At 38.6% G+C, this 26,298-nt stretch overlaps 1 protein-coding gene across 5 annotated transcripts; it reads right to left on the bottom strand.

Annotated features, from left to right (window-relative positions):
• Window positions 1-744: 744 nt before the first annotated feature.
• On the bottom strand, window positions 745-25,709 carry mctp2b (multiple C2 domains, transmembrane 2b). Of its 5 annotated transcripts, none has more exons than XM_088296398.1 (22): window positions 25,595-25,709; window positions 20,805-21,348; window positions 17,772-17,883; window positions 14,500-14,642; window positions 14,342-14,418; window positions 13,665-13,779; window positions 12,836-12,868; window positions 11,654-11,809; window positions 11,055-11,185; window positions 10,797-10,983; window positions 9,984-10,077; window positions 9,792-9,894; window positions 7,983-8,085; window positions 7,742-7,843; window positions 7,590-7,664; window positions 6,033-6,152; window positions 3,580-3,693; window positions 2,752-2,793; window positions 2,558-2,667; window positions 2,366-2,475; window positions 1,380-1,477; window positions 745-1,048 (listed from the first exon to the last, which is right to left on the bottom strand). In XM_088296398.1, the coding sequence occupies exons 2-22, from the start codon at window positions 21,297-21,299 to the stop codon at window positions 1,001-1,003; spliced, it is 2,568 nt and encodes an 855-aa protein (XP_088152524.1). In that variant the 5' UTR covers window positions 21,300-21,348; window positions 25,595-25,709; the 3' UTR covers window positions 745-1,000. The 5 variants fall into 5 exon arrangements, with proteins under 5 accessions (XP_088152524.1, XP_088152526.1, XP_088152527.1 ...); XM_088296400.1 differs by having other exon boundaries at window positions 11,654-11,806; XM_088296401.1 differs by lacking the exon at window positions 12,836-12,868.
• Window positions 25,710-26,298: the final 589 nt, after the last annotated feature.

The raw sequence follows: 26,298 nt of genomic DNA, 5'->3' as shown, positions 1-26,298 counted from the left end.
AGAGCTCCAACAAGTCCTCTGAGAATCAACCATGGCGGCCATGTTTGTGACACGCATAGGCGCGATTTGACTTGCTAATGTACATCTGGTACATATTCATTACGGTCGAGCCTGCGCTACATGCGTCGAAATGACACGACCTTGCCTCGTCCTTGATGGCAGCTCATTAATATTCAGCAGCGACGTTGACGCTAACGAGACGTTCTATCGACGATGTCTTCACGCCTTCTGTCGAGCGACCACCTCCGCGACCTTATGAAGGTGACACAAGGCGAGCACAAACTGATGAATTTGCAACATGGTCCTTGTAAAAATTAAGACTTTGTCCTCAAAGGCTAACATCTCGAATTGCAACTTTTAAAATTTTTTTTTTTACAAGTTTTCTTAAAACTGCATTTGCAACATAATGTATTTTTGTCCCCGATAAAAGTGACAATTTTCTTTAGATTATGAACAATGAATTTATTATTAATCAACTTTTTTCCAAATTGTTCTGCTTGTCCATTTTGTATCACGTGTATATTGTCAACCTTTTACTGAAATTACAACTTTTTAAGAAATCACTTTTATGTCATGACTTAATTTTCATAAAACACAACCTCGCGCTTTCATTTGGGGGGGGGATTGGGACGTTGGGATCGGGGGCTGCAGATGTCATAGAACGTCGCCAGTGTCTCATTGCTATTGGTGACGGCCAAAAGAGGCGATGGACAGTCACCAGCACCAAGAAGAAAGACGCTTCACTTTGTGTGAAACTGCATTTATTGCTGTTAGAATGCCAGACAATAATAAATAATATGTATTTTAGGTTTTATGTGCATCTGGGTGTGTAAAAACCAGCAAATGAAATATTACAAGAAACCATCCAAAAGGAAATGAAAAGTAAACAAGTCTGTCCTTTGCTGTTGTGGGGTTTCAGAACACAAAAGTATTGAAAAGTACAAAGTACATAAAAAAAAATATATTCCAAAGAAGGTGGGCGGGTGCTCAGTCTGTCAGTTTACGTTGTCTTCTTTTTCTTGACGCCTTTCAGCTCGCTGTACTGGACCTAGAAAGAACAACATCAACATAAACTAAAACAATAACAGCGCCAACGTCAACAAAAGCTGAATGATCTTCCAGAGCTGTTTTCAAAGTAAAAGCAAAAGTTGTATTCCAAAGAAAAGTAGAATATTGTTGATCTATTGTTCGTGACCACCCTGACATGATTTGATAAAAACTAACATGTAGGTCATGGTGGTCTCATCTTGCAAAAATAAAAGCCTTCACCGTAAAACTCCAGAATGATGAAGATGAAGCTAATTACGCAGAGGCAAGTGATAAATGAGATGGAATTGTATTTTTGTCTGGGTCTAACGCTGCTAAACGGTCCAACTCACCTTCTGCACATCTGAAGGTACCCTGCTCAGAAAGTCTATCAGCTCGTTGTTGTCAATGGCAAAAGGGTTGCGCAATCGCTTGGTAAATTTGTTGATGCCTGTTATTAAAAAAAAAATCAAATAAAATGGGGAAAAGAAAAGGTGTAATTAAGACTCAGCACTACATTGGCGCACAAATAAAAACCACGGCTAAACATCAATTACTGCTTGACATCTTTCCTTTCCCACATTGTCACTTCGACTTTTTTCTTTAATCCCACACACTTGGGACCACCTTGCCTTTTCTGCCCCCCTTTTACATTTCCAAACATTTATGTACAGTAGAACTCGCCCATTTGCAAGGGAAAAGGGGAAAGGGGGTGAAAATTAAACCCAAATATTTGTAAAAAAAAAAAAAAAATGCTGAAAAAAAATTGAATGTGTTTTTGAATGGGGGGGCTAACAACAAAAATCTTTACAAATGGGAAAGAAATTAAATAAAGCAATATTACTAAACACCTAATTATTATATTATTACAATGAACCATTGTTTTACACACTAATTATTTTCTTTTTCTATCAGGATAAATGACTCAAGCCACCTATTCATTTAAAAATATTACGTAAACTTTGAGCACGAAGGTTAAATATAGAAGTGTGGCATTGAATAAATGTTTACTTAATAACCGGTAGAATAACGGTAAATATGAGTGATGTCAAAATGAGGTTAAATCAAGACTGAGCAAAACTTGAATAATGTTTATCTAATTTTAAAAGTCATCTGGAGAATGCAAAAAATGTGCATTCATAATTTAAGGCTCCACTTTATATAAAATATTTTATTCTATTCAGTTTTGTGAGTTGCACCATTTTTTATGTCATCATCACAAAATGTGGAAATCGTAGCCCCTTCACTTGTAACTCATCGTAAAAAAAACAAAAACAAAAAGTTAAAAATAAACAAGTACATTTTAAAAAGGTTTTTTTTTTTTTTTTGTGCCTCTTACCCCATATCAAAACAATGTAGCGCAGCGGAATGTAATATGTGAGCACGGTGGCCGTGACAAAGAGCAGCAAAGCCAAACTGGACAGGAAGGGCTCGGACCAGTTGAACGTGCTGAACGACAAAAATACACAAACCATTTTGGCAAAAACATCAAAACGTAAAATGTGAAAAGAAAAAAAAAAGTAACAGTTACTTTTTAATCCTCTCCCCGAAGTTGGCCACCTCATCCAGGAAGTTCTGAAGCCTGATGATGATGTCCTGCACCATGTGAATCTTCTCCATCAGACCACGACGCTCAGATTCCTGACATCAGCGATGCAAATAAACACACTTGCATTGTCCACATGGTGTTGAGTACTTATTAGTTTGGTGATTATTATTCATTACCTTCTCATCATCCTCCTCTTCATCACCTACGTCCATACTGCTCTGAGAAGAACCATGGCCAACATTTACGTTAGTGAAGGAAGAATTTTCTCAAATCCGTATCTCAAATAATCGCTTTGTCCAACTGAAGAATTGCCTAAATGAAAGGCCTCCTCTAAAAACACACCAGATGCTTGTGCACTGGAAAAAGCAATTCCTGCCTGAATTAAATAAACTGAAATTTGCTTTGAATAAACTGCAGGGGCTTTGTACACTTGACCAAAATAAACACCTTTTAAAAAGTGGTGCATTTTCATTTTAATGAATATATTCTTCAAGTAAAGTAAATGCCTGATAAAGAAGAGACAAGAGCTTTGTCAACTTGAATAATTATTACTATAATAACTTAGTAATTATTATTATTCACTTGAAAAAATAAACACCATGCTTAAATTAAACTCTTCCTGTGAAATAACATTAGGTGCTTTGCTTATTGGAATAAATAAACACCTTAAAAAGAATATAGGTGCCTTTTCCACATGAATAAATGCCTCGCCACATTTAAACGCCATAAAAAGCCATGCGCTTCTTCCACCTAAATGAAAAAAACTTTAGCCTCAATTTAACTAAAACGCCAGGTGCTCGATTCTGCTTAAATAAGTAAAAGCCTCGCCTCAGTTTGACACCTGATGTTAAAAATGCCAGGCGCTTTGTCAACTACACCACAATAAAGCACCTTCTTAAAAAGATATATGAAATAAAAATGACCTTATCTTCTTCAATTACAGAAAAAAAAATACACAAACCAAAAAAAAAAAAAACAAGGCACCGCAGCACAGTGACACTCACCAGGTCTTGACTGACGTGTCCGGAGCAGATCTGCAAGTAGTTCCATGAGATGAGCAGGACCAGGATGAAGGGCAGCATGTAGAACTCCCAGTGCCACACCATCAAAAGGAACACCTGTACGCACGTCACATTATGACTCAGCCAATGTCAGAACAGCAACTACAGCACTTCATGTTTGGACCATTACCACTTCCTGTAAATTCTGAGCCTCAGTGCTTTTCTTAGTCTGACTCCTTCTCCTTTCTATTCTCTGCTCGGAGCTGCCTGCAAAAATATGAGCGTATGACCATTTTTTTTTTTTTTAGCGGTGCATGGAGTTCTGCCTAGCAACAAGTCACCTGACAAATGATTACAGAGATTTTTTGGAGTGTGTGTTTGTTTTTAAAACTTGGGAGGCTCAATTCAACACATTTGAAAATTACAGCAGGTGCTTCATCTGCTTGAATAATTAAACTTGTCACCACAATTATACTCCTCTTTTAAAATAAAGGAAAAATGCATCGTTCACTTGGATAAATTATACACATCTTTAAAAAATGTCGTAAACGGCCTAACCCCTTCAAAAAATGTAGAGGTATTTCATCAATTAAGCATTGCACCTCAATTAAACGACTTCTTTTAAAAGATGCTTCTGCCATTTGAAACCTAAAAGTTCGGTTTTTGGAAATCGTTTAGGAGCCTGAAAGCGTAAAGTGGCGACAGTCCCTAAGAGGCCAATGGAGCCACAATTTGGTGTTTTTGAAGTCCAGGCCTCCGAGAGAGCCTTCACTTGTTGTGTGAAGGCCAAGTCACGCTTTGTTGTAAAAGTATCCCCGGGTCATAAAGATTGTGATCATTGACTTGTGTTTCATGTGCAGAGTGGGAAACACATGCCACAGTTTAAAAAAAAGAAAAGAAGAGAGAAAAGGAAAGGCTACCAAATGTCACTACTGGCGGAATCTCCCAACTTAATGCTGCTGGAGGAAAGCGCGGCAGGCCAGGGCGATAATCCGAGGGACCCGAGCCAAAGCGGGGATTTAGGAAGAAGGAAGGAAATAAAAGGTGAGGCGTTTAGTGTGAGAAGATGAGAGCAGATGGCCGTGCAGTGTCTGTGTCATTATCTCCCTTGACTAGACTTCCGCCAAGCACCGCCCACATCCATTCGGCTTACAAAAACAGAGAAAAAGCCGCATTATAGAGTCATCATTCTGTGAAGACTTCACGGGAACATTCCGGATCCCCGGCGAGGCTTGGAAAAGGGAGCTAGGGATCATTTCTTATCCTGATTCTGGGAAATTTCCAGAAATTTTCCACAAGGGGGCCGTGGGAACAAAAATGATAATGAAGGCAGTAAGTCGCGGGATGAAATAAATGCCTTCTCCAAAACAACGCCAAGTGCCTCGTCTACGTGAATGAAAAAATGCCTTTCCTCATATAAAAACAACTCTACATACCGCAAGTACTTTGTCCACTGGAACAAACACAACATGGTAATTAAAAGCCTAATAAATTATAAAAAAAAAAAAAAAAACATGCCGAACTTCAACTAAATGTCTCTTTAAAACTCAGGTCTTCATATACCTGAATTAATTCCTGGTCTCGGGTAAATATCGCTCTTAAAAAGATGCTAGGTTCTTTAGCCACTCCAATGGCTAAATGCCTCACTTAAGGAAATGCTTTAAAAAAAACAAAAAAAAACGCCAGGTGCATTCTCTACTTAAATCAACGCTACACTGCAAATAAATATCACTTTTTAGGGTTCATCATGAATGCCTAGCCTCAATAAAACAACTTATTTAATTGGACCAAGCAACAGTTTTTTTAAACACCTGACCTCAGTTCTAAATAAACTGATTCAATGAAAAAAAGATTAAAAACACTTCAACAGATGCTTCATCCAAATTGACACCTTGCATCTAAGTTACTTGTAAATATTACTTTATTATTATTTTATTTAGTTTTTTTAACTTCTTGCAATTGAATAAAAATCTCACCACAACTCTACCACTGGAATAAATACATCACCCCAAATATTGACCTCTTTATAAAAAAAAAAAAAAAACAAGAACAAAAAACAACAGGTGCTTTGTCCCATAGTTAAACTCTTCATCAGATGTTTTATCCACTTTAACACATTGCTTCTGTTGAACGTCACTGTTAAAAAAAACAAATGGCAGGTGCTTTGTCCACTCCAAAAAATGCCACTGATTTACTTGAATGAATACATTTTAAATTGCCACTTAAAAAAAATAAATAAACTCAAGAGCTTCGTCCACTTGAAAAAACACCTCCAATCAAAGCCAAGGTTTACATTCTGGAAACAACCGTTCAGCAACCAACTCACTGCACTGTATATAGCTCCGCCCCCTCTATTCACCCCGACACTGTTGTGCTGCCTGCAATGGCCAAAAACTGAGTAGTGTACCAAACGTGTAACTTGAGAGGTTCTTCAAAAGTGAATGTCGAAAACTCACCACAAAGGCCAGCAGGCTCCTTTGGACGTTGTCCCACTGGAAGCAGCTCTTGACATACTGCAGTGTGGATGTGATGGCCCGGTACAACGCCTGCACTCGCAGTACATTCCTGGCCAGAACCTGCAAAGCAACTTTAAAACATGATTAAAAGGCCGGTGCAGGTTTCATTCTCAACTCTCGAATTTGTCTTGCTTAGTCTTGGTGGTGATGCTGGTTGAGTTCGTCCTTGACTTAAAATGTACTCTTTTGTTCACAAAAATGTGTTTGGTTAAGAGCTCCAATAAACAAAAAGATGAATGTTAGCTACATTGCTGACAAATCATCAATGATGTTGAGTAAATTAGCATCAAGCTGGCGGTCCACACAGGGCGGTGGAGAGTTTTGGCATCCGGGCTCCACTGCGGTCGGGCAGGGAGGGTTCCGCGTCAGAAATATGACCTGATTTTGTCCAACATGAAAACAAGCAATAGGAGCCGCAGCGCACGTCACAGCCACTGTAAGCCAATTTGGACGTTAGCGGGCGATGTATTGTGTGGCAACAATGAGCCTTTTGTGGGGAGCACAGACAGTCAGGCACCCGGTCTGGCACCCTGTCTCACACACTGTATATCAAACTAATGTGGCAGAACACGGCACGGTTGGCGGCCATTAAGGCTCAATTCAAAGCAGCGGGCCGCTTTTGCTTTTACCACTTTACGCGAGGATTGGATCCACTCATTTGCGGTAATCCAGTGGTGGGCGGTGAGTTTCGGACTTGGGCCTTCAGACCTAACACAACTAAAAATGCACCATAACGTTCATAACGTATGCAAAGTGGCATTCAAGAAGTGACTGAGGCATTGTGTGTCATGATTATTACTACAATATTAAAAAAACAATGTGCGTAGTTCACATTATTATATTTATCAATAGAAACCGTATCATACTGAATTGTTGCATGTTGACTGACAGACAAGATTTCTATGTTGGGAGGAGCCAAATTTCGTCCGGGTTGTGACTGTTGAAGTCTTCACCTTGACCGCATGCGCATGAACACATGCACTTCTGGTGCGTTGATCAAAATCTAATTATCTGTAAGGCATTTATTTTTGGGGGAAATGTTGTAAGATACGTTTACAATAATATCAAACCGTTTCCGGATCATAGTTTGTGATATATTCATGGTGAAAATATGAATATACTGGGATTTTATTAAGAGTACGTCGTGTTCTGCGGGGGGGGGGGGGCTTTATTTCTACAAATGACATTTTATTTACTGTATTGAAAGAAAGTGCAGTAGAGTACCGTCGGTTGATGTTGGGGAGAAAAGGCTAGGCAGCAGATTGATCAAGAGTGTCACACCTGACCAGACATTTATTTGGGGAAAGGTCCTTCATTCTACCTCTACTGAAAATAGGAGACGTTCATTTATTCAAATGGTGACAGTACAAGCATTACGTTATCTACTGTGTTTACCAAAAGTAGCGTTTAGTGACTTCTTTTACGGGCAAGTTGTTTATTGGCAGTGCTGTGCTTAGGAAATTGCTTTGAAAGAAATTAGCTACAAGTATCTCAAACCTTTTTGGAAAATTTGGGATTATCTTCCATGAATTTTCTCTCCCGGGGCTGGAATGTTCTTATGCTGGCTCGGATCTGGATTACAAATATTAAAAAAATGTTAGAGAAGGTCATAGCTTTGAGGAGTCCTGACGTTCCGGATGTGCACTCACGGGATTGAAAAGGATCTCCATCTCCAGCGTGATGTTTCCTTTGGAGGGGGCGCTAAGGTCCTCCTTCTTTAGGGGCATGGTGATCTGCTGCCTGCTGCGGATCTGCATCAAGCACAAACACAAGAAGGGTCAGCGGGGGCGCGGGACCGACCGGGCCGTGAACCGGACCGCCAGTCGCGTCGGATCACGTCTCGGCGTGACACGGAATGCCGACGCTACGTGACGAGAGGCGGCTTTGTACCGAGAGCAGTGGAATAGCCACTTTTCCCAGGAAGTCTGGAGCTTTGTCTCCATCTTCGTCGAAGATGGTCACCAGCAGAACCTCGTGGATGTCCTGGACAGGACTTTGGACACACAACAGCAATTCCTCGTTGTTTTGTTTACATCTTTTATTTGCAGTCAATTTCCTTGTTATGTACAATAGTTGGTGTCTGAATTACTTTTTTGAACATTATTTTCTGTTTAAAGTCCTCATTGTTTTTTAAATTTTTTTAACATTCATACTTCATGTGCACATTGATTCTCAAAATTTGTTGTTGTGTTCATTATTTAGTAGCTTAATTTTGTTTGGTGACCATTTATCATCCAATTTCCTTAATGTGTGGATTAATTAATGTTTGAATTACTTGTCGCATACCTTAATGATCAACAATTTTGTTGAGTACATTTAATAACTTGGAGGAATGATTTAAAGTCCTCAACAGTACAAACTCCTTAAGTTGTGTCAACTCCAAATTTTGAGGCAACAAACCCATAAAAGATTTGAAGTTGGCCAATTAAACAAAATATTTCAAGCTTTGCTCACGTGAAAATTGGCTTTTCTCGCATAAAAGAAATTAGAGTTTACGGATTTAATTATCCCTTGTATTTTCCCAACTTAAAGATAAAAACAACTCATCAATATTTGGAGGAACAAACAACTTGCATTGTGGTGTCAACTAACATTGTTTCCATATATGTCAATAATTTTACATGTTGAAGTTACTATTTTAGCCCCCCCAAACATACAAGTTGTAGATTTGATGTATAATTTACTTTTAATGAAACAATATAACCTTTTAATATATTTTTAAGCGAAAACGTTGAATCAGAATTACATAATATTTAATATGTGGATGAATAACTATTATGAATGAAAATCAAAAAGCTACTTCACATTCTATCTAAAATGATTGTTGTTGACTAAATTGCACGGGAGTATCTAGCATCAACTTTGTCTTTTGCCCAAGGCTTTGAGAAAACAGGCTCACTGGCTTCAATGAGGAGTTTAGACCTTCCTTTTGGACGCTGCAGTTTAAATGTGTTAAGTGCCAATTGTCACAAGAGGCAAATTGCTTTGAAGTGAGGCAGAACACTGGCTGTAAAAAAAAAATACATTTTAACAGGTAAATTCATTGAGGAAAAAAAAAAAAACCCAAAAAAAAACAAGACTAAATGGAATCAAAATGATAATTGAGGGCCAGGCTAATTATTCGACTTTTCTGTTGTTCGGATTAATGGCACACTCGTGTTCTTTTGATGCTGAAGTGGATAGCTTGCTAAAAAGCTAAATGTTAGCTAGCAGGATAGAAATTAAGTTTTGCTCCATTAGTCAAAGTCAACCGGACCAAATATTTTATTCATACCTGTGAGAAAACACAGTTTCCCAAACTGTCCTTTTAGAAATGCTACTAACGCACGGCACGTGAGCTTCTCTGTACAACTACAACAACCACACAATTTATCCTTCTCACCCACATGCTCGGCTGGATTAATTGTGATTAAAAAACTAATCCGGTATCCTTTTGTGATATATAACTGGCGGCACAAAAGCAGACAAGATTTTGACATTGATTTCAGTTCAAATGAGCTCTTGTCACTCGTACTCTGCCACCAAGTTGTTTACATATCTTACATGAAGCTCTATTGAAGTTATTCTTTTAAACAAATATTTAAAAATAGCTGCATTAATCTGTGTCATTTATGGACATTAAAATATTAAGGTGTAGAAAGTGAGTGGGATTCCAATAATAAAATGGAAAAAAATTATAACTTTGGGGTAACTACTGACAAGGTGAAGACTTTGTTCCACTCAGGCTGGAGGCTCTTGTAAACTGTGTGCGTCTGCAGCCTGTCGTTGCAGAGTTCCAAGACGCAGAAGGGGTCGCTCTTGCCTACGCCACGCAAAACAAATGCACAGCACAGCATTCCCACCATGAAACGTGTTATCCACATAACCGGAAAACAAATGCTTGAGTTTTACCGTTCAGATCAGCAGACAGCAGGTCGCTCGCCTTGATGACTTTGACTTGGAGAAAGCCAACGTCGCTGAGGTTCTTCAAGGAGCGTTGAAGGCTCTGAAAAGAGCACCATGTACGATGCCAATGTGACATTATTATTATGATTATATGTTAGTCAATAAAAAAACACTTTATTGCTTATATTATTTATTATTCTTTATTATGTATTTTCAAATGTGGAAAAAAATGTACGTCATTTTTGGGGGACATTTAGATATTTTTAACAGCAGTTAATTTTAGGTTAAAAGTGTTGCCATTATAAAGGCCGGATATTAGATTTTTTTTCACGTATTTTTTTGTTTTTTTTGTTAAAGCACTTTGGGGAATGTTGCTATTTTTATCACATTAAAAATAAAACATGGAAGACGTGTTGCATATTTTTAAATTAAAATCTTGGAGAAATTATGCCAGTTTTTAAATAACAAATGTTTGCCAAAACGGACATCTTGGAAAAATTCTAATCATTTGTATGACATTATTATTTTATTACACAACGGACAACATCTGTCCACCTCACATTACAATAATTTTCAGACGAGTGCTGCCATCTAGTGGCCTTCTAAAGAAGGGCCAGGCCAGAGAAATTCTGGTAATTACGAGAAACTTGAGAAACTTCTTGCTAATTTTTAAATTACATTTCATTACATTTTTGCCCATACAAAGATATTTCAGGCTATTTTATGACATTATTATTTAAGTCTTTTTTTATTCCTGCCCAAAGAAGGAGAAAATCTCCTTGGTGGAGACAAACACAGAGCAGTTGAAGTGGTACTGACATAGTTGTCCAGCTGGGTCTGGTGCTCAGTCAGCTCGTCGAGGGGCGCTGCAGGAAGGTCCGAGATGGAGACCCCGCTACAGGTGGTGATCATGACCAGGAAGACCAGACGTCCTCGGCTCGAGTCCAAAGAGAGAGTGAAGAGCTGTCTCTCATCTTTGGAAACGCCAGAAAGATCCACGTCACACCTGCGTGAGTAATCAAATGGAATTGAAGCAGATCCAACGTACACAGAAGAAGTCAGCATGCAGAGACTCACACTCCCAAACATTCCTCAGCTCGTCGCCCCTCTTTGGACCAGAGTTCTGCCTCCAGGATGCTGCTGCTGTCCAGGAAGTGGTTCAAGTTGAACCTCTCTCTCCATTGAGGCTTGGACACCTTGTCGACATTCTGCATGGGAGGAAAAAGACACACACAAACGCACGCAAAGAAAACCTTGTTTGGTCTGCTCCGTTTTTTTTTGTTGTTTTTGCTTTTTTTAAAGCATTTCTTTTTTTATAGTGGATTTATTCATTCAGCATTATCGGATTAAATAAATTGTTGTTGCTTTATTGTAAATATGACCAAAAATATTAGTAGAACAATTTTACATATACAGTACACTAAGTATTTAATACATCTTAGATAAGTAATTAATTCATTGCAAGTAAGAAAATATTCGTAAAATAATTGTCCATATACATAGAACACTCATAAATTTTATGAAATAACTGCTCGAGTAATCTATTGTCAATTGTATTCATATAATAATTTTTAAATGATTGATTAATTATTTGGTTAAGCTAACAAAATGCAACGAATAATTTTATTAAACAATTGTTTCATACATTTATGGTAAATAATGGACGGTGGGTTTACCTTGCTCTTGTATCGCTGCTCGCCCAGCCGGAAGCGCACAAAGAGTTGGCCTGTGAGCGAGTCAACGGGAATGTCCTGACCCTCCACCAGCGTCACCGTGACCACTGAGCTCCACAGCTGACTCCTCCTCAGACCCTCAGACAGCCGCGAGCTCTGCTGGAAAGAAGCCAACTGTGGGAGATGGAGTGCTAGTGAAACCTAGCCAATCGGCTCTCCTTAGACTACTCCTGGCAGAGGTGCGAGGAAGTTACAAATGTGCAAGTCGGAAGTAGTTGTCAAGTTTCAACATTCAAGTTTCTTGCAAGTCCGAAAGTTACTGCACTCAACATATTAAGTGAGTTGAGTCCACACTGAATTTCAAGCAAGGCAAGTCATTATTTTCCCTGATTTGATCAAAAGCATCTTTAAGTAGTCCAAGTTTAAGTCACGTCTCCTGAATAGTCACAATGAAGTTGGCTCTTTCATAAATTTGACACAAGTAAGCCCGAAGTTCTAAAATTGCCGACTGAAGGCGGACTTTAGTCAAGTCACTGACTGACTCTCGTTCCCCACTTCTACCTCGTGGATCTCACTCCACCGTGTATGTGTCCCTAATGTGTTAACACGCATGCTAGGTGAAGCAGGCAGTTGTGCAGACATGCATGTGGGTTTAACAGCCGCCTAAAAGCATGCAAGCAGTCAAACACCAGTAAACACGGCCGGTGTACCTAAAAAAAAAAGGGCCATTGTGTTTCTGGGTGTCACTTTCACTGCAAAAAATAAAAATAATAATAAATCACAGACAATACCAAACTATTCTCTAATTAAATGGACATTTCTACCTAAGACCTGAACACAATTACTAAACAGGAGTTCAGAACATCCTAGGAGAGATTTTCCCAAACTGCACAATCAAAACAAATATTTATAAAAAAAAAATAAAAAAAAGTCAATCAATAATCCAACGTATATTTTCAATTTAGCTGTGACTCGTCACAAAACATTTTTTTTTTTTGTAAACATCAAATTAAATTTTAACCCACTTAGTTATTATGAAACATCGAAAAATTTGGTCCGGGCGACAATTTTTGACTAAGCCTAATTTAGTTTTAGAAAACGGTGACTGTCTTCTATTGGGCTCCTTTGAGCAGAAATGACGATGCTTACACGTGATGATAAACTGTTAGTGTGGGCGTGCCTTACCCGACTACTGCGTTTTCGGATTTGTGGCCAGCGCTGCGGATCGGAGCATGCAAGTTAGGTGCAAAAGACAAAGCACAGACAAGGTTAGTTGGCACGGGATGCACAATGCAGCACTTAGCACTTACGTAACACACAAAACAAATACAAGGTAAATTTGTGGAAAATGAAACAGAGCAAAATGAAAATACCTCTTATCATTAATCACGTCATAAAGATTTTATAAAACTTAACCTAAAAGCTTTTTAAAACGGTAAATGACTAAAAAATATTAAATAAAACACGGATAAGGTAATGTTACAACTGTTATATATGATAAGATTTGCCATTATAATTAGAATTAAGAAAACTATTGATGTTGTTTTTTTATTTTTGACGAGTTGGGTACATTTTTATTTTTACATTTGTGACATAATTGTTTTTTTAAAGTAAGTTTTCAGGGACATTTAACTCATTTTTATTACATTATTAATATTACTTTATCCATTTTAGGCACGTAAAAATATAATATGAGAAGTTTTAATTTTTATATTTTAGGGAAATTCCGGTCATTTTCACAACATTCCTTTTGATGTTAAGATTTGCCACTCTAAACCTGTTGCGGGCACACATTTTACAGTTTTATACACGGGTCAAGTTCTTTTAGTTTTTCAGTATTTATTGTCGGTAGTGCATACCCCAAATTGTGGTCAGCTCAGATTCCGATATCTGAATCCTCAAAAATCTAATGCTAAATGGCTAACTGTGCCTTTCAAAACATGCTCAAGACAATGCACAACAACAAGCTGCCGCTAGAAGCCATGCAACAAAGGCGTGCAAAGGCGCCCCATACTGGTCCGCGTCGGCTATCGCCATCTCTGCGCTTGAGGCTCATGTCCAGTAGAATCTCGCCCATGTCGTCCTCCAGGCTGTTGGGGTCGTCCAGACGCAGACATAGCTCGTTCACCCTCGAGATGGAAAAATAGGAAGAGCAAGTGGAATGAGTAAAGTGTCTCATAAAAGTGAGAAAAAATTGGGGGAGATCTCCCGCTATATCACGGTTCTGCTATACCATGTATTTTTTTTTGTGCGTTATCATTAACAAAATTGTTTTCGGAAACATCGAGGAATGAATACAATTTAAAACTTAAGCTACATTCTTATACTATGCATTATATATTTCTTAAATTATTCAGCCGATTAATCAGTTATCTGCCTCAAAATTCCAGATTGGTCGTAGTTTCAAAGATAATTTAGTTTTGAATTCTTTTTTTAAAGAGCAAATTTAAAATGTGCCGAACAAAGATTCTTTTGTAAAGGTCAAAGATCATTTTAAGCCATCAATTAAGTCTCTTTGAGCCCAAAAATACATTTTCAAAAACAAATTAGTCCTTAACATATTTAACAAATCTTTTTGTGAAAAAAGACAATTTAGTCTTCATTGAACCTAGAGAGTTTAAAGTCTTGAAACTAAAAATGTGTTTTTAATAAACATCCAAAAATCCAACAAAATAAATTGACAGGGCTCACTTGTCCAGGCCCAAGTCGCTGAGGGGGATACTGGCCGAGCCCATGAAGTCATCCGTGGTCAGGTCGCGGTCGTACACCTGTGTTGTCACAGCCACAGTTACCACGGTGACAGATGAACCACTTTCTCGTTTTTGTTTCGGAACGTCAGGGTGACCCACCTTGACGTACAGCGACTGGCTGAGGTTCCGGACGGGGATGGAAAAGTTCTCGCTCCAATTAGGGTTCAGGTTCTTGAAGACCACTTTGCTCTTGTAGATGGTCTTACCCTCCAGTTTGAACTTCACATATGGGTCGCTGGTGCCTGAATATTAAAAAATAAAAAACATAATGTATAGTAGGTTCATGTAAGATTGATAAATTGAATGGCTACAAAACTTTAAACGGGGATGGTGAATGAGGGAACTTTCCATTTTGTTAATGAGCTAGATAAGGGTACTGCTTTTTTTTTTTTTTTTTTTTTTTTTTTAAACCTGATCATGGCATTATTGGAATCGTCCAACCTCCACCAAATTGATGGAGCCACGCATTTGATTTGTCTCCTCAGTGAACCAGGAAGTAGCCTGCTAATCAAATAACACAAATGCAAAGCTCTATATATTGTTTCCATTCACACACTCAAATTTCCCCGCTGGGGTGTCAATATAGTCTTTTCTTCTTTGTTTTTTACTCTTAGTTCAGCCTTGATGGAGGTATGCCCTGTACGTAGTAACATTCGATTTTAATGAGCATTATGGAATTTCTGAAACAACAAATCTAATGGTACAGTATATTAGCTATATGGAAGACTAATTTGCTTCACTGAGAACTAAATTGACACATTAAGATACATTGATGACTTTTGTACTGTTTTTTAATAGTTTACAAAACAAAGCCAAGAGCACAAGAGTTTACAATAAATGTTGAAAAAAAAAAGTAGGAAAAAATGCCTACTTGTTAAGTATAGCTTGGATTAAAGAAAAAAAGAAAACTAAGTTCGATGTTGTTTCTCAACGTCAACTGGAAGTTACCACATGTGGCTTCCAGTAAAAGAAAACGACTCCCCGTTCCAAGTCAATGTTTTTGTTTGAGGGGAAGCAACTTCCTGTTCTGCTCCCACAGTAAAATTACAGCTAACCCAAGCCACATTTATTTTCTTTTTCTAATTAACATACTACATAGCAATCTTATTTGTTTACGCTGACATTGTTTTTGCTTCTGTTGCAGATTAATCTTTGACCAGTCAATCTAACGGTTGTAGTACGCAACAGCAGTGGGCTACAGTGCGTCCGAACATCTTCTGTAAGACTTACACTTTCAATTAACCTCATACATTTTCGGTGAAAGATCAAAGGTGACTCAAAAAAATCTTTCAAATGTACATTTTGTGTACACATTGAAAACATTTTGTGAGGTCGGGTATCAGTATCATGTTGATATCAGCAACTGATAGAAAGAAGAAACCTTACATAATGTCAGATTTTTATTTTTTGCCTTTATCTGTTGCTACACAGTTGCCATTTGACACATCAGTGCATCATCATGCGTGTCAGACAGACAGAAAGGTCTTAGTTAAAAATTACCTGTCAGTGTGTTAATTGGATTTTTCCGTATATATCATTAATTCTGGCGGTATCTGCACTTGGTATCGGTATTGGTGAAAACGCAAGAGTTCAGAGTCTTGATTATACCACATACACATGTTTTATACATCAAATTCATTTTAGTCACCAATGCAATGCAGCAAATTCTTCAAATTCAAGGTATTTTCTAAATATTTGCCAAATTGGACTTCAATGAACTAAGAGCTTTTCTAACCATCTAAGAGAATTTATAGAATTAACAATTCCAATGTTGTTTTTTTTCCATAAACATCAAAAACTATTTGTCCTGAATGAACACTTTTTCATTGTTTTTCAATAACACTCATGACACAGTTTTTTTGGGGACGAGAAAGTCAAACAATGCATCCTCGAACAATGATGCTTGTTAATGGTTTTGCTGCAGTAACCCGAGTGCTGTATGAACAACTAAATGGCTAATTAAACAAACGCTCAGCTTTTGTGTCAACAAACTAGCCGGCCAAAACAAAGAAAAGTTGGACTTTGACCACTGGTCTCATGTTCAACATTATCTTCTCTGACAAAGGGTAAACATACAGTAGCGGGGCGAGGCTCAGACAGCTTACAATATGCCACCTGGAATCTCACCTGCAGCAACATTGCAGCTAAGCCATCGCTGACACGCCGTGACATTATCTCACATTCCTGATAGTCACTCATTTGACAGGCAACATTACGGCAAATTTACAAATCCCAGTCAATTGTTTTGAAAACCCTGAAAGACTGTTTTGAAGATTTTTCTCGCAGGACTCATCTATTTTGCAGATAACCAACTTCCTGTTCCCAATTGGGTTTCCAGGACAAATATTTATTTAAGCGGAGGGGTTTAACCTCAAGGAGATTTGCATCAAGGTAACTCGCTTAACTAAAGCCATTGTTTCGACAGACTTTTTTGGGTGGATAGTTTCAATTCATATCAAACAAGTGCTGAAGTACAGTAAACTTACATGTTTATTATAAGATTATTAGATGGGCGAGTGTGAGGAAAAAGGAGATGAAGTGAAACGTGATAAATGATAAGAGAGCAGAGATGTTGTGAAAGAAAGCAAAAAGAAGTGATAAGCAGCAAGAAAGATGATAAGGATTGATAAATCAATGCAATTTTTTTCCCCCACAATTTAAAACGGTTCCATTCAGAGTTACCATCTCGAAGCATTTATCTTGTATGAGCTACTTTAACATCTGAATACGCCAACGAGCTTAACGTTTAGAAACATTTATCAACATTGGAAATCAAAAAGGGATCATCCAGCCAAAATTGAAGGTCATGAGCTGTATGGCCACGCCCCCTCCCCTCCCTCCATGTCTTGGTGGGAGTCACGGCAGGGACTGATGACAAAAGCTAATTGCTGGCAATTTTAACACCACCGACTGTTTGTTACCCTTGGGAGCTGGGGTGTAAACATCCTGGCTACCAGCAGCTTCATGACAATTATTTGGCGGAGCTGAATGTCCAAAATATAACTAGTCAGGGTTCATGTGCGCATTCTTGCTTTCGTCCGCTTCAGCCTGTGTAAGGGGGGAATCGATCGGCACGGTATTTTGGATTCATATGAGCTCACCTTTGATGGAAAAAAAATCCCAAATATTGTTTTTATGCTTTCACAGGTTGAAGTGGACAAAAATAGTAATGTGCATTTGAATTTTGGTGGCACTCGGTCGCTGTTGTAGACAACAGAACTGACCAACCAAACAATATTACAACGCTTGTCTCCTTGTTGTGACGTTGACAGCTGAGACGGAAAAAAATAAGCCGATTTCCAGACCCATGCATGAAATTGAACAGAGAGTCGGCAATTTTAGCATAAAGAAGCACGTTTTTGTCTTCTTACCGCAGCGGTCCCTGATGACCAGGTTGCGTCCCTCCTTTAGGTTGATGGTGAGGAGGAAAGAGCTCAAAGACTCTCGGCCGCCCTCGAAGACGCTGGGAGACTCCATGTCACACTGGACACACGCACACGCACACACACACACTAGAGTGAGTTTGTTTCATCATAACTTCCAAATTTAAATTACCTCTGAAATTTCACCAACATTTATATTAAAAATCTAAAAAAAAATAAAATAAAAAAAAAAATGCAATGAAGTGGCTCTATAAAATATTTTCAACCATAGGTGTAAGAGTATAGAAGAAAAAGACAAAGAAAGTAGTAAAGTTCTGAGAAAACGCAAATGGTGATGCCAAATGTAGAAAAAAAAAGTATTGTGAGGAGAAAACATCACAAGAAAGAAAGACGTTTAAAAAAAGAACGATAATCGTTATGAGACAAGCAATAACGTTTCAAGAAAAAGTCTTAGAAGAAGAAAAAACTACAGAATAAAAATTTAAAGTCGGTATTACATGATCCTGATTTTTGGGCAGCTCACCAATCAGCCAATTCAAATAAACCGATCATTGTTGGCGATCCGATTACAAGCTGGGGCAATATATCTATTGAAATAATGTTTACCGACTCAGAACACAAATATTCTCAAGCATTTCAGCAAATATTCAACCATCTTTGCCATGCCGCAAGGAAGCGCAAGAAAACAAACCAAGGAGTGCGATTTGAATAGAAAACATATATCTGCAAACAAACAAGCAGATCGCTTTTCGCACTGTAACACTGAACTCAGAATATCCTGAGAACTCGACATAGGCATCAGATAAGAAAGCGATCGTCTCGATTCGCAGATGCACACAAGGAGCAGAACAGCACAATCGCAACCATCATTTTTACGCTTGGTCTCAAATGCTTCGCTAAGTTCCAACCAATGCCAAACATCCCGGGGAGGGAGCAACATATGCACAGTGATCCAATATTCACGTGAATAATTCTTTGGCATCTTCATGAGCTCAGTGTTTTATTAGCAAAGCCGCAGACAAAAACTGTCAAAGAATTCCTCACCTGGCATCATATCAACAAAAGGTGTGGTTGCAAAACAGCCCAAGCTGCTCTTTTTGAATTGGACCACATTTTCCAAATGAGCAGAAGCTCTGAGCAGCAGCCGCTTTTTAATGTCCACAGGAGCAGCTGGGCGGCGGCGGTGGTGACACGAGATACCTTACCGACAATGACTTGGCTTTTGTTCCTGTGCCAAAGCTATTTGCTCAACGGCAAGCTTACATATCGCTCAGACGCCGAACAACGGCGGCAAACGGGAAAAGACTGAGGTTTGATTTGTAAACATTGGGGGCATTACATCATGACCCTAGATCGCAGTATGTGAGGGATCACCCGACTCAACTTTACATTCTGCACAACTGCAAAGTCAATAGAGTCTAATACAATGGGCCAATAGAATAATGTGGCAGTATATATATCTTTCTTTTTTTTTTTTTTTTAAAAAGCACACACAAAAAAAAATCTGATGCAGATTTTTGGTTAGCTGCTCAATGTACTGTAAAGTAAGTGCCCAAGTAAACCTAACACTTATATTTTTAAATGATGACGTTATGGATCACTGAGACGAGAACATAAGCATGACAGTTTGGAGTATATTTAGACTTTAAACTATGTAGGCAATTTTGAAAAAATTAAGGCGGGTGCATGAAGCCAGGGCGGAAATACTTCGGCTTCCCAGGCCAGTGTGAACGAGCCATTGGTTTACACTGCATCCTGTCTAGGCAGCAAATCGTTTGCTCCGACAGGTGTTTTCAACCAGCCCATCCCACAACCACGCTCCCAAACCGTTGGTGCCTCACGCACAAGACAAAACAAAAGTCGAATTCAGCTAAATTCTGCTTGTACACACGTGTTGATCGCGACCAACAACATGTATTTGAGTGTTTCCAAGTCTGGCTTAAGGTTATGCAGAGTACACAAGTAAACCTGTAAGTAAGCCTCAAGACACACACGCACACAAAAAAACATACACACACCTGCGAAGGAATGTTGACAATGAAAGTTGCTGGATGGGATATTTCAAAGCCGCCAAGGGATGATTGTTACGGTGGAATTCAAACATAATTTGGAAGCGGCAGAATCAAATTGCAGACTTAGTTGTGTTGTTAAAAGAAAATCTTGTGTTCCGGGATACGTCCTGAGCAAACACATCTGACACATGTCATCTGACCCTCTTACCAGGTCAGGGCCAAGTGAGAAGCAAGAACGCTTGTTGAAAGCCCACGATATGCTAACCGCTGTTGTGTTCAATATTAATTGAATGTCTGTTTTAGAGCTGGATTAATAGACATTTTTTATGCCATTTCTGGTATTGGGCATTAGAAAATTCTGATAAATAATTAATCAGCTGATAATAAATAAAAAGTAAAAATGCAAGGAATAAAATAACAGTTGTTTGGTCCCTCATAAAAATACAATAATAAATATTGGAATTACAGGCAAAACATTTGACTGTTTTGCAATACTTTCCCCCTCAGCGTTTTGTTATAGTGCGTGTTTAACTTTACAACAGAGAGAAAAAAAAACACTAACGACTAACTCCAAACCGTTTATCGTTGGGGCGTCCAATCATCCCCCTATCTCCGCTTTGCAGGAAATGAGATGGCTGTGGGTAGTGGCGGCAAGTAGAGAAATACAAATACTTCATTACTGTAACATTTCAGGCGGCTCTATTTGACACAAGTATATATTTTTCTGATGGCTTCTTTTACTTTTTGCAATCTTTCAGTCGAGGTGCATCACTTCAACATTGAACTTTCCAATTTGGACAGGAGAAAGACCATAAAACAGGTGAGTTTTTCCACTGACTAGTAGAAAGTCTCCACAGAAAAATAAAACGTATAGGAGAATTTGCGAACAGTTAACCGCAAATATGCACGGGATTACTGCATTTCATTTGTACCTCTTAGAGACTTTGCGAGACCCCGGTCCAAGACACGCACTCAGTTCTCCACACAAGTCCTTTCTTCCAAAACTTACCTGTGAGGAGTCGTCCGCACCGTCCGGGCTGTACACAGTCATCATTTCGGGCAGAGCCAGCTCCTCAGCCTCCATTCCGCCGCCGCCGCCGCCTCGGTTTGACAGCCGTCGCCACACTGAGGAGCCATCTTCCATGTGCACGCTGTTGACCGACTCCCGAGAGGACGTCCAGTCTGTGTGATCTACAGGCACGCTCAATGTGTGCTCACTCCCTGTTGATACACCTCTTCCTCCTCCTGCCAGCCCTAAGCCACCTCGTCGGGCAGGATCGGCCAGTGGCGTGGTAGGGCTGCTGTAGCAGGGTGCGGGACTCCTGCGGAGGTACGGCGAGGAGGAAACGGGGCTGTAGACGTCTCGCTTCAAGTCACGCATGTCGGGCACCGAGGAGCTCAGGCGGTGGTCAAAGGCGGACACTTCCAGTCGGGAGGCAGCGGGCCCTTTTTTTCCCACGCCCGACTTGTCCCGCCGCAGCTTCTGTCGCAAGTGCTGCAGCATGATGGGATTCTCGGGGTCCTGATTTCTTTTAGCGCGTGCTCACGGACATCTATGGCACAAATAAAAAAATAAATAAATAAATACATTTGCAAAGTTTCTGTATAAATTCTGTAATATTTGTATCACTGATTGTCAGTTTACTTAAACAAGACGTAGTGCAAACAACACATTTTTAAGATTCTTAATGGCTTTGCAGGCGTAAAAAGAACTTGTTAGTTACCGAGTAAACCAATTTAAAAAAAAAAACGGGCTTGTCTTGAGTTACTGAGGTATTATGCAAAAATTTCATTTTTAACATTCATACTAATATAAAAAGAATTTAAAATGTAAAGACAACAATTCATCATGATTTAATTGTCTGTCTGGTGTAAAAGCAAGTTAATATTTATTACTTAAAATTTGAATTTGTTTATTTAATTTAAAAAAGAAGTTCATATTTATTTATAAAGCCAAAAATAATGGTCGGTCTTCACCTAAATGACAAAACTACATTTTTAACATTCTTGATGAAGTATAAAAAGAACTTCTCTATTGTTAATATTTATTTGTTGTTATTGTTTTTAATACATCTTAAAAACACAAAAGCATAAGCATTGTTAAAGTAGCAGTGAGCAAAGTGTTGTCTGTTGACTATTTGTTATCGTTTGTAGTCTTATGAATGCTTAAAGTCAAGTAAATTGTATGCCAAAAAGAAACCACAACAAAGGCGAGAGTTTACAAAACAAAAGACGCAACCAGGGTAACATGACACGGGACAAGTCAGTGTGTAGCGCCCGGGTGGGAAAACTTTCGAAAGTATCGTTTGGATTTATTATCATTCCCTGGTATTCAATCAAACAATTATTGATTATTAAATTATTTACAATGATGAATTCATATTCTTTCCAAATATAAGTCATAAATGAGGTTAAAAAAAAAGTTAAAAGTTCTAAAATGACAAAATAGGCATTCATTCAAAATTTTAAATCGCATGATTTAGAATACATTTAAGATAATTAAACTTCGCTTGGCAAAATGTATTATTTTGATAATGTTTTACATTTTTTTATTTACAAGAAATCATTATTTATGGCATCAATGAATAAATACTAAAGGTTAAATTTTATAAACATTTTAGATTTTTTTTTACCTCAGTCACAGATTAAGATTTTTATTATTTTTGTATTTTTTTATAATAATTTACGAATTCAACAATAGTAAATGAGCTAAATCATTGGCAAAAACGAGATTTGTTTTACATTTCAAACTATTTTTTTAATCTATTCATAGATGAGGGATTTGATTATTGCACGAATGTAAACATTTTAATATTTACACTAAATGAATCAATTAACATTTTTACGTCAAAATTGTGAACCCAAAAAAGCTAAAATGCGTATGCAATATACATAGTTAACTTTATCAATTTTGTATTTTAGTATTATTAATGACAATAGTTATTCTGTAAAATAAATTGTTAAACGTCGTTTTTTTCACTGCCATTATTTCTATGCTATTATCTACAAAATCAATCAACTAATTGTTCTACAAGATAAACAATAATAAAAATTAATGAAAAATTAAAAAATAGATTTTACTCCTCCCATCTTTCAAAATGACAGAACTCTTGACAATGTAAATGCCAGGAGGGTCAGATTCAAGAACTCAGTGGTCCGCATGTCTGCGAAGCGTACATCACATCAAAACCTGTTCACCGCACGGCGTCTGGAGAGCAAAACGAGCAAAGCGCTTGCCTCACAGATCTGCAGCCCGACCCAAATATGGGGATTATGACTACAGCAAAACAACATGGCTTTAGTTAAAAAAAAAAAAAACTACTGGGCAGGCCAGTCCTGTGCGAGAGCAATGGAACACACACAAGAATTGAGCATCAGTTTAAAATTGAATACCTCCTTTGACCCAGACACGGCTTCAGGAGACTTTTTTGGGTGTCTTGTCATGATAGCTATCGATAATTGAAACCGACTTCGGTGCTGAATTTTCCATACCATACGTTTTTATGTGTGATTAGACTTTGCCGTCACGCTTCGCCCACACACAATGGTGAAAACAAAGTAATGTTCACAATATAAAGTTGTCCTGTTTCGTATATGTTTTTGCCATTTCAGTATCGGATTAGACTAACCTAAAACAGGAATAGTTTTGATTGAAGAAATGTAACACATTTCCTCATAAATAATGATAGGCACAGAGAGGAAAATACCTTTCACCAATTACTTTCACACATTACTTTGTGTAATCTGTGTAATCTTAGCCGTTAGCTTGGAGAAACTGATGCAAATTTAAGTGTATTCCCCACATAAGGGAAATAGAAATAATTAGGCCGTGAACAATACGGATCTTGTTTTTAGGCCAATGCCAATTTTTGGAAAAAAAAAAAAAAAGAATAAAATATTTACATTTAGGCCAAAAACATATGATCCAATCTGTCCAAAAAATTACTGCCTTCGGCACGTTCACTGAAAATATTTGTTTGACTCATTCAGGACCGACATCACAACATTATTGGACTCTCAGATTTGCTTACGAACTGCCTCGGCGCTAGGAGGATAACAAAAGATCATCCGCCTGTAAAATGCTAATTTATCAGGGATCAGGTTTAGATATATTTCTATTATTTTGGTGGAAGCTGTGTTAATGCAGAGGGGGGAAATAACTGGAGAGGTGGGAAAAAAAATTCTGTCAGACCACATTTCTGAGCCATCTTGAAGAATTAACAATGTTCAATTGCGACTTAACAATTTTTATTTTAACGGCTACAGTTTGACGCCACAACAGTAACTCACAATGTTACTGTCTTTGGGTTAAAAGGAGAGTGACCAGGATCGACTTTGATAGCACACTCACAGACACGCGCACACACACACACACACACACACACACACACATGAACACTCTCTCCTGATGATGACCATGTGACTTCCTCTTCCTCACATAAATCAGTCATTAGGGCAGACAAAAAATGGCTTGTCACACACATATATATAGAGAAAAGTGATTTTCACCAGATCTTATCTCCTCTGCATTTTTTTCATCTTCGTGTCAGCACGCGAGTGTACGAACTCAACAATTAGAGAGTCGTGTCAGAACACGACAGGGAGTTCTTTTCTCGTCACTCATGAGACCAAAGTATGCATCAAGAACTAGGCCGTCATGTTTAAGTAACTGAGATCACTACATGACTCGATCAATAGGTGATCAACTTTCATGGGGGTGTGGGGGGGGTTGCTGGAGCCTATCCCAGCTGTTTTCGGGCAGGAGGCGGGGTACACCCTGAACTGTTTGCCAGCCAGTCACCGGGCACACAAAGACGAACAACCATCCGTTCACAGACTCACACCTAGGGCCAATTTAGAGTGTTCCATCAACCTACCATGCATGTTTTTGGAATGTGGGAGGAAACCGGAGTACCCGGAGAAAAAACCCACACAGGGACGGGGAGAACATACATACTACACATAGGAAGGCCGGAGCCGGAATCGAACCAACGACCTCTGCGCTGTGAGCCCATCGTGTTAACCAGTCGTACACCGTGCCGCCCATGCATGTTTCAATACAGTAAATATAGTGTTTTACAATAATGCGTCACTATAATTTCATATTTACCAGCTGGTAAGAAAGCAAAGCATGGAGAGACTGTCACCGAAATGCCAAGGTCACCGAAAAAAGGCAACAGATGATTGCAAGCAGCCTATTAAATACACTTTTCTCTCTTTGTGGCAACCTGATTATTTCTTGACAATCACGCAATGTTTTTGTGTGCGTTTTTTTAAAGCACACTATATGGAGCCTCAAAACCCGATTTTCGCAGTGCATCGGTACATGAGCAGTGCTTAATCGCTTTATGTGCAGTGAGTCACCCACTGTAATTTTCCCACAGTGTTTCAGTCGTGAATGGTTGTTTAAAGTCGAAATGTGCTCTGCCATTGACTGGTGAGCAGTCTTGGGTGTACCCAGCTCCTCTGCAAAAGTCAACTTCGATTGATTGAACAATCATAATTGTCCATAGGCGTGAAGGTGCGATTCTATCAGTACAATTGGTCTATTATTTGTCTATATGAGCTCTGACAGTGACATCCAAATAAATGCATTGAAGTTGAAGAGTGAAAAGTAAGTTCGTTGCCTTTAAAGCGATTAACTTAGTGAAAATCGGACCCGGAAGCGTGGTCTCGCTCTTTCAATAACTTTCCCCAGCGTCGGACGTCAGTTTGAAGCGCAGGTGAAGAAGCTCACCTTCCCTGCTGCATACCCTCTTAGACACCAAAGTACAAAGAAGACAAATATTGACGTTTTACCTTCGCGGCGACGGGCAAGGAAGTTTTCCCGATGAAGTGTTTACTCTCCCACTCACTGCGCGACTGCGACTCATCGCGGTGACTGTGAAACTCTAACCTGATTCCTCCTCCCGTTTTTTCCTTTCTTCATTAGACAATCGAATTTAATGGGCAACAACGTGCTTCCGTTAGCTATCAAAATAAGAGCTTGAATGGAGGCTGAGGGTGTCTCGGTGATCTTTTTAAGTGTACTTTCACGCAGCGTCACTTGGAGTGAGTTTGAAATTCACACAATTTTGTAGATCCGCTTGTGTTCAGATGTGTTGCGTATTTTGTTTTAATCTGAGGGCAAATTAAAATATCTAATCAAAGCAAAACAAACAGAACAGTTGCAAAGTAGCTATTGTCAGTCTTTCAGTATTTTTTTTTCTTTGTCGAGTCGCTTGCACCCCTGTGCAAAGGTTGTACAGGATGTGTTTAATTTCCTATAGTCACCACGAGAACACCACAGACAACTGCGAAGAAATGAGTCTCAAATTTCCCCATTGTGGGACTAATAAAGGACATCTTTATCTTTATCTTTAATTATTCCCCCTTCACATTCCATCAATGTCCCACAAACCTTCACCTTTTTTACTTTTGAATCAATCTATAAGACTGTTTATTGGTGGCTATTTTAAAAAAAGGTGGATTTTTCTGCTTAATTCATATTCAACAAATGTATT

The sequence above is a fragment of the Idiotropiscis lumnitzeri genome, chromosome 5 (genome assembly GCF_059441095.1).
Source record: "Idiotropiscis lumnitzeri isolate Australia: NSW breed Sydney's pygmy pipehorse chromosome 5, RoL_Ilum_1.0, whole genome shotgun sequence".
Classification (NCBI taxonomy): Eukaryota; Metazoa; Chordata; class Actinopteri; order Syngnathiformes; family Syngnathidae; genus Idiotropiscis; species Idiotropiscis lumnitzeri.
Note: the sequence above shows the minus strand (reverse complement) of the source record. Positions and strands in the feature narration are given on the sequence as shown.

Bases quoted from the DNA above. Each gene is read 5' to 3' on its own strand.
- mctp2b (XM_088296398.1), bottom strand. From the start codon at position 21,299: ATGCTGCAGCACTTGCGACAGAAGCTGCGGCGGGACAAGTCGGGCGTG. The intron at 12,869-13,664 runs GTATGGGGCGCC...TCCGATCCGCAG, and splicing joins GCGATAGCCGACGCGGACCA to CGCTGGCCACAAATCCGAAA. The intron at 7,665-7,741 runs GTGAGTGCACAT...TTTGTAATCCAG, and splicing joins TGGAGATCCTTTTCAATCCC to ATCCGAGCCAGCATAAGAAC.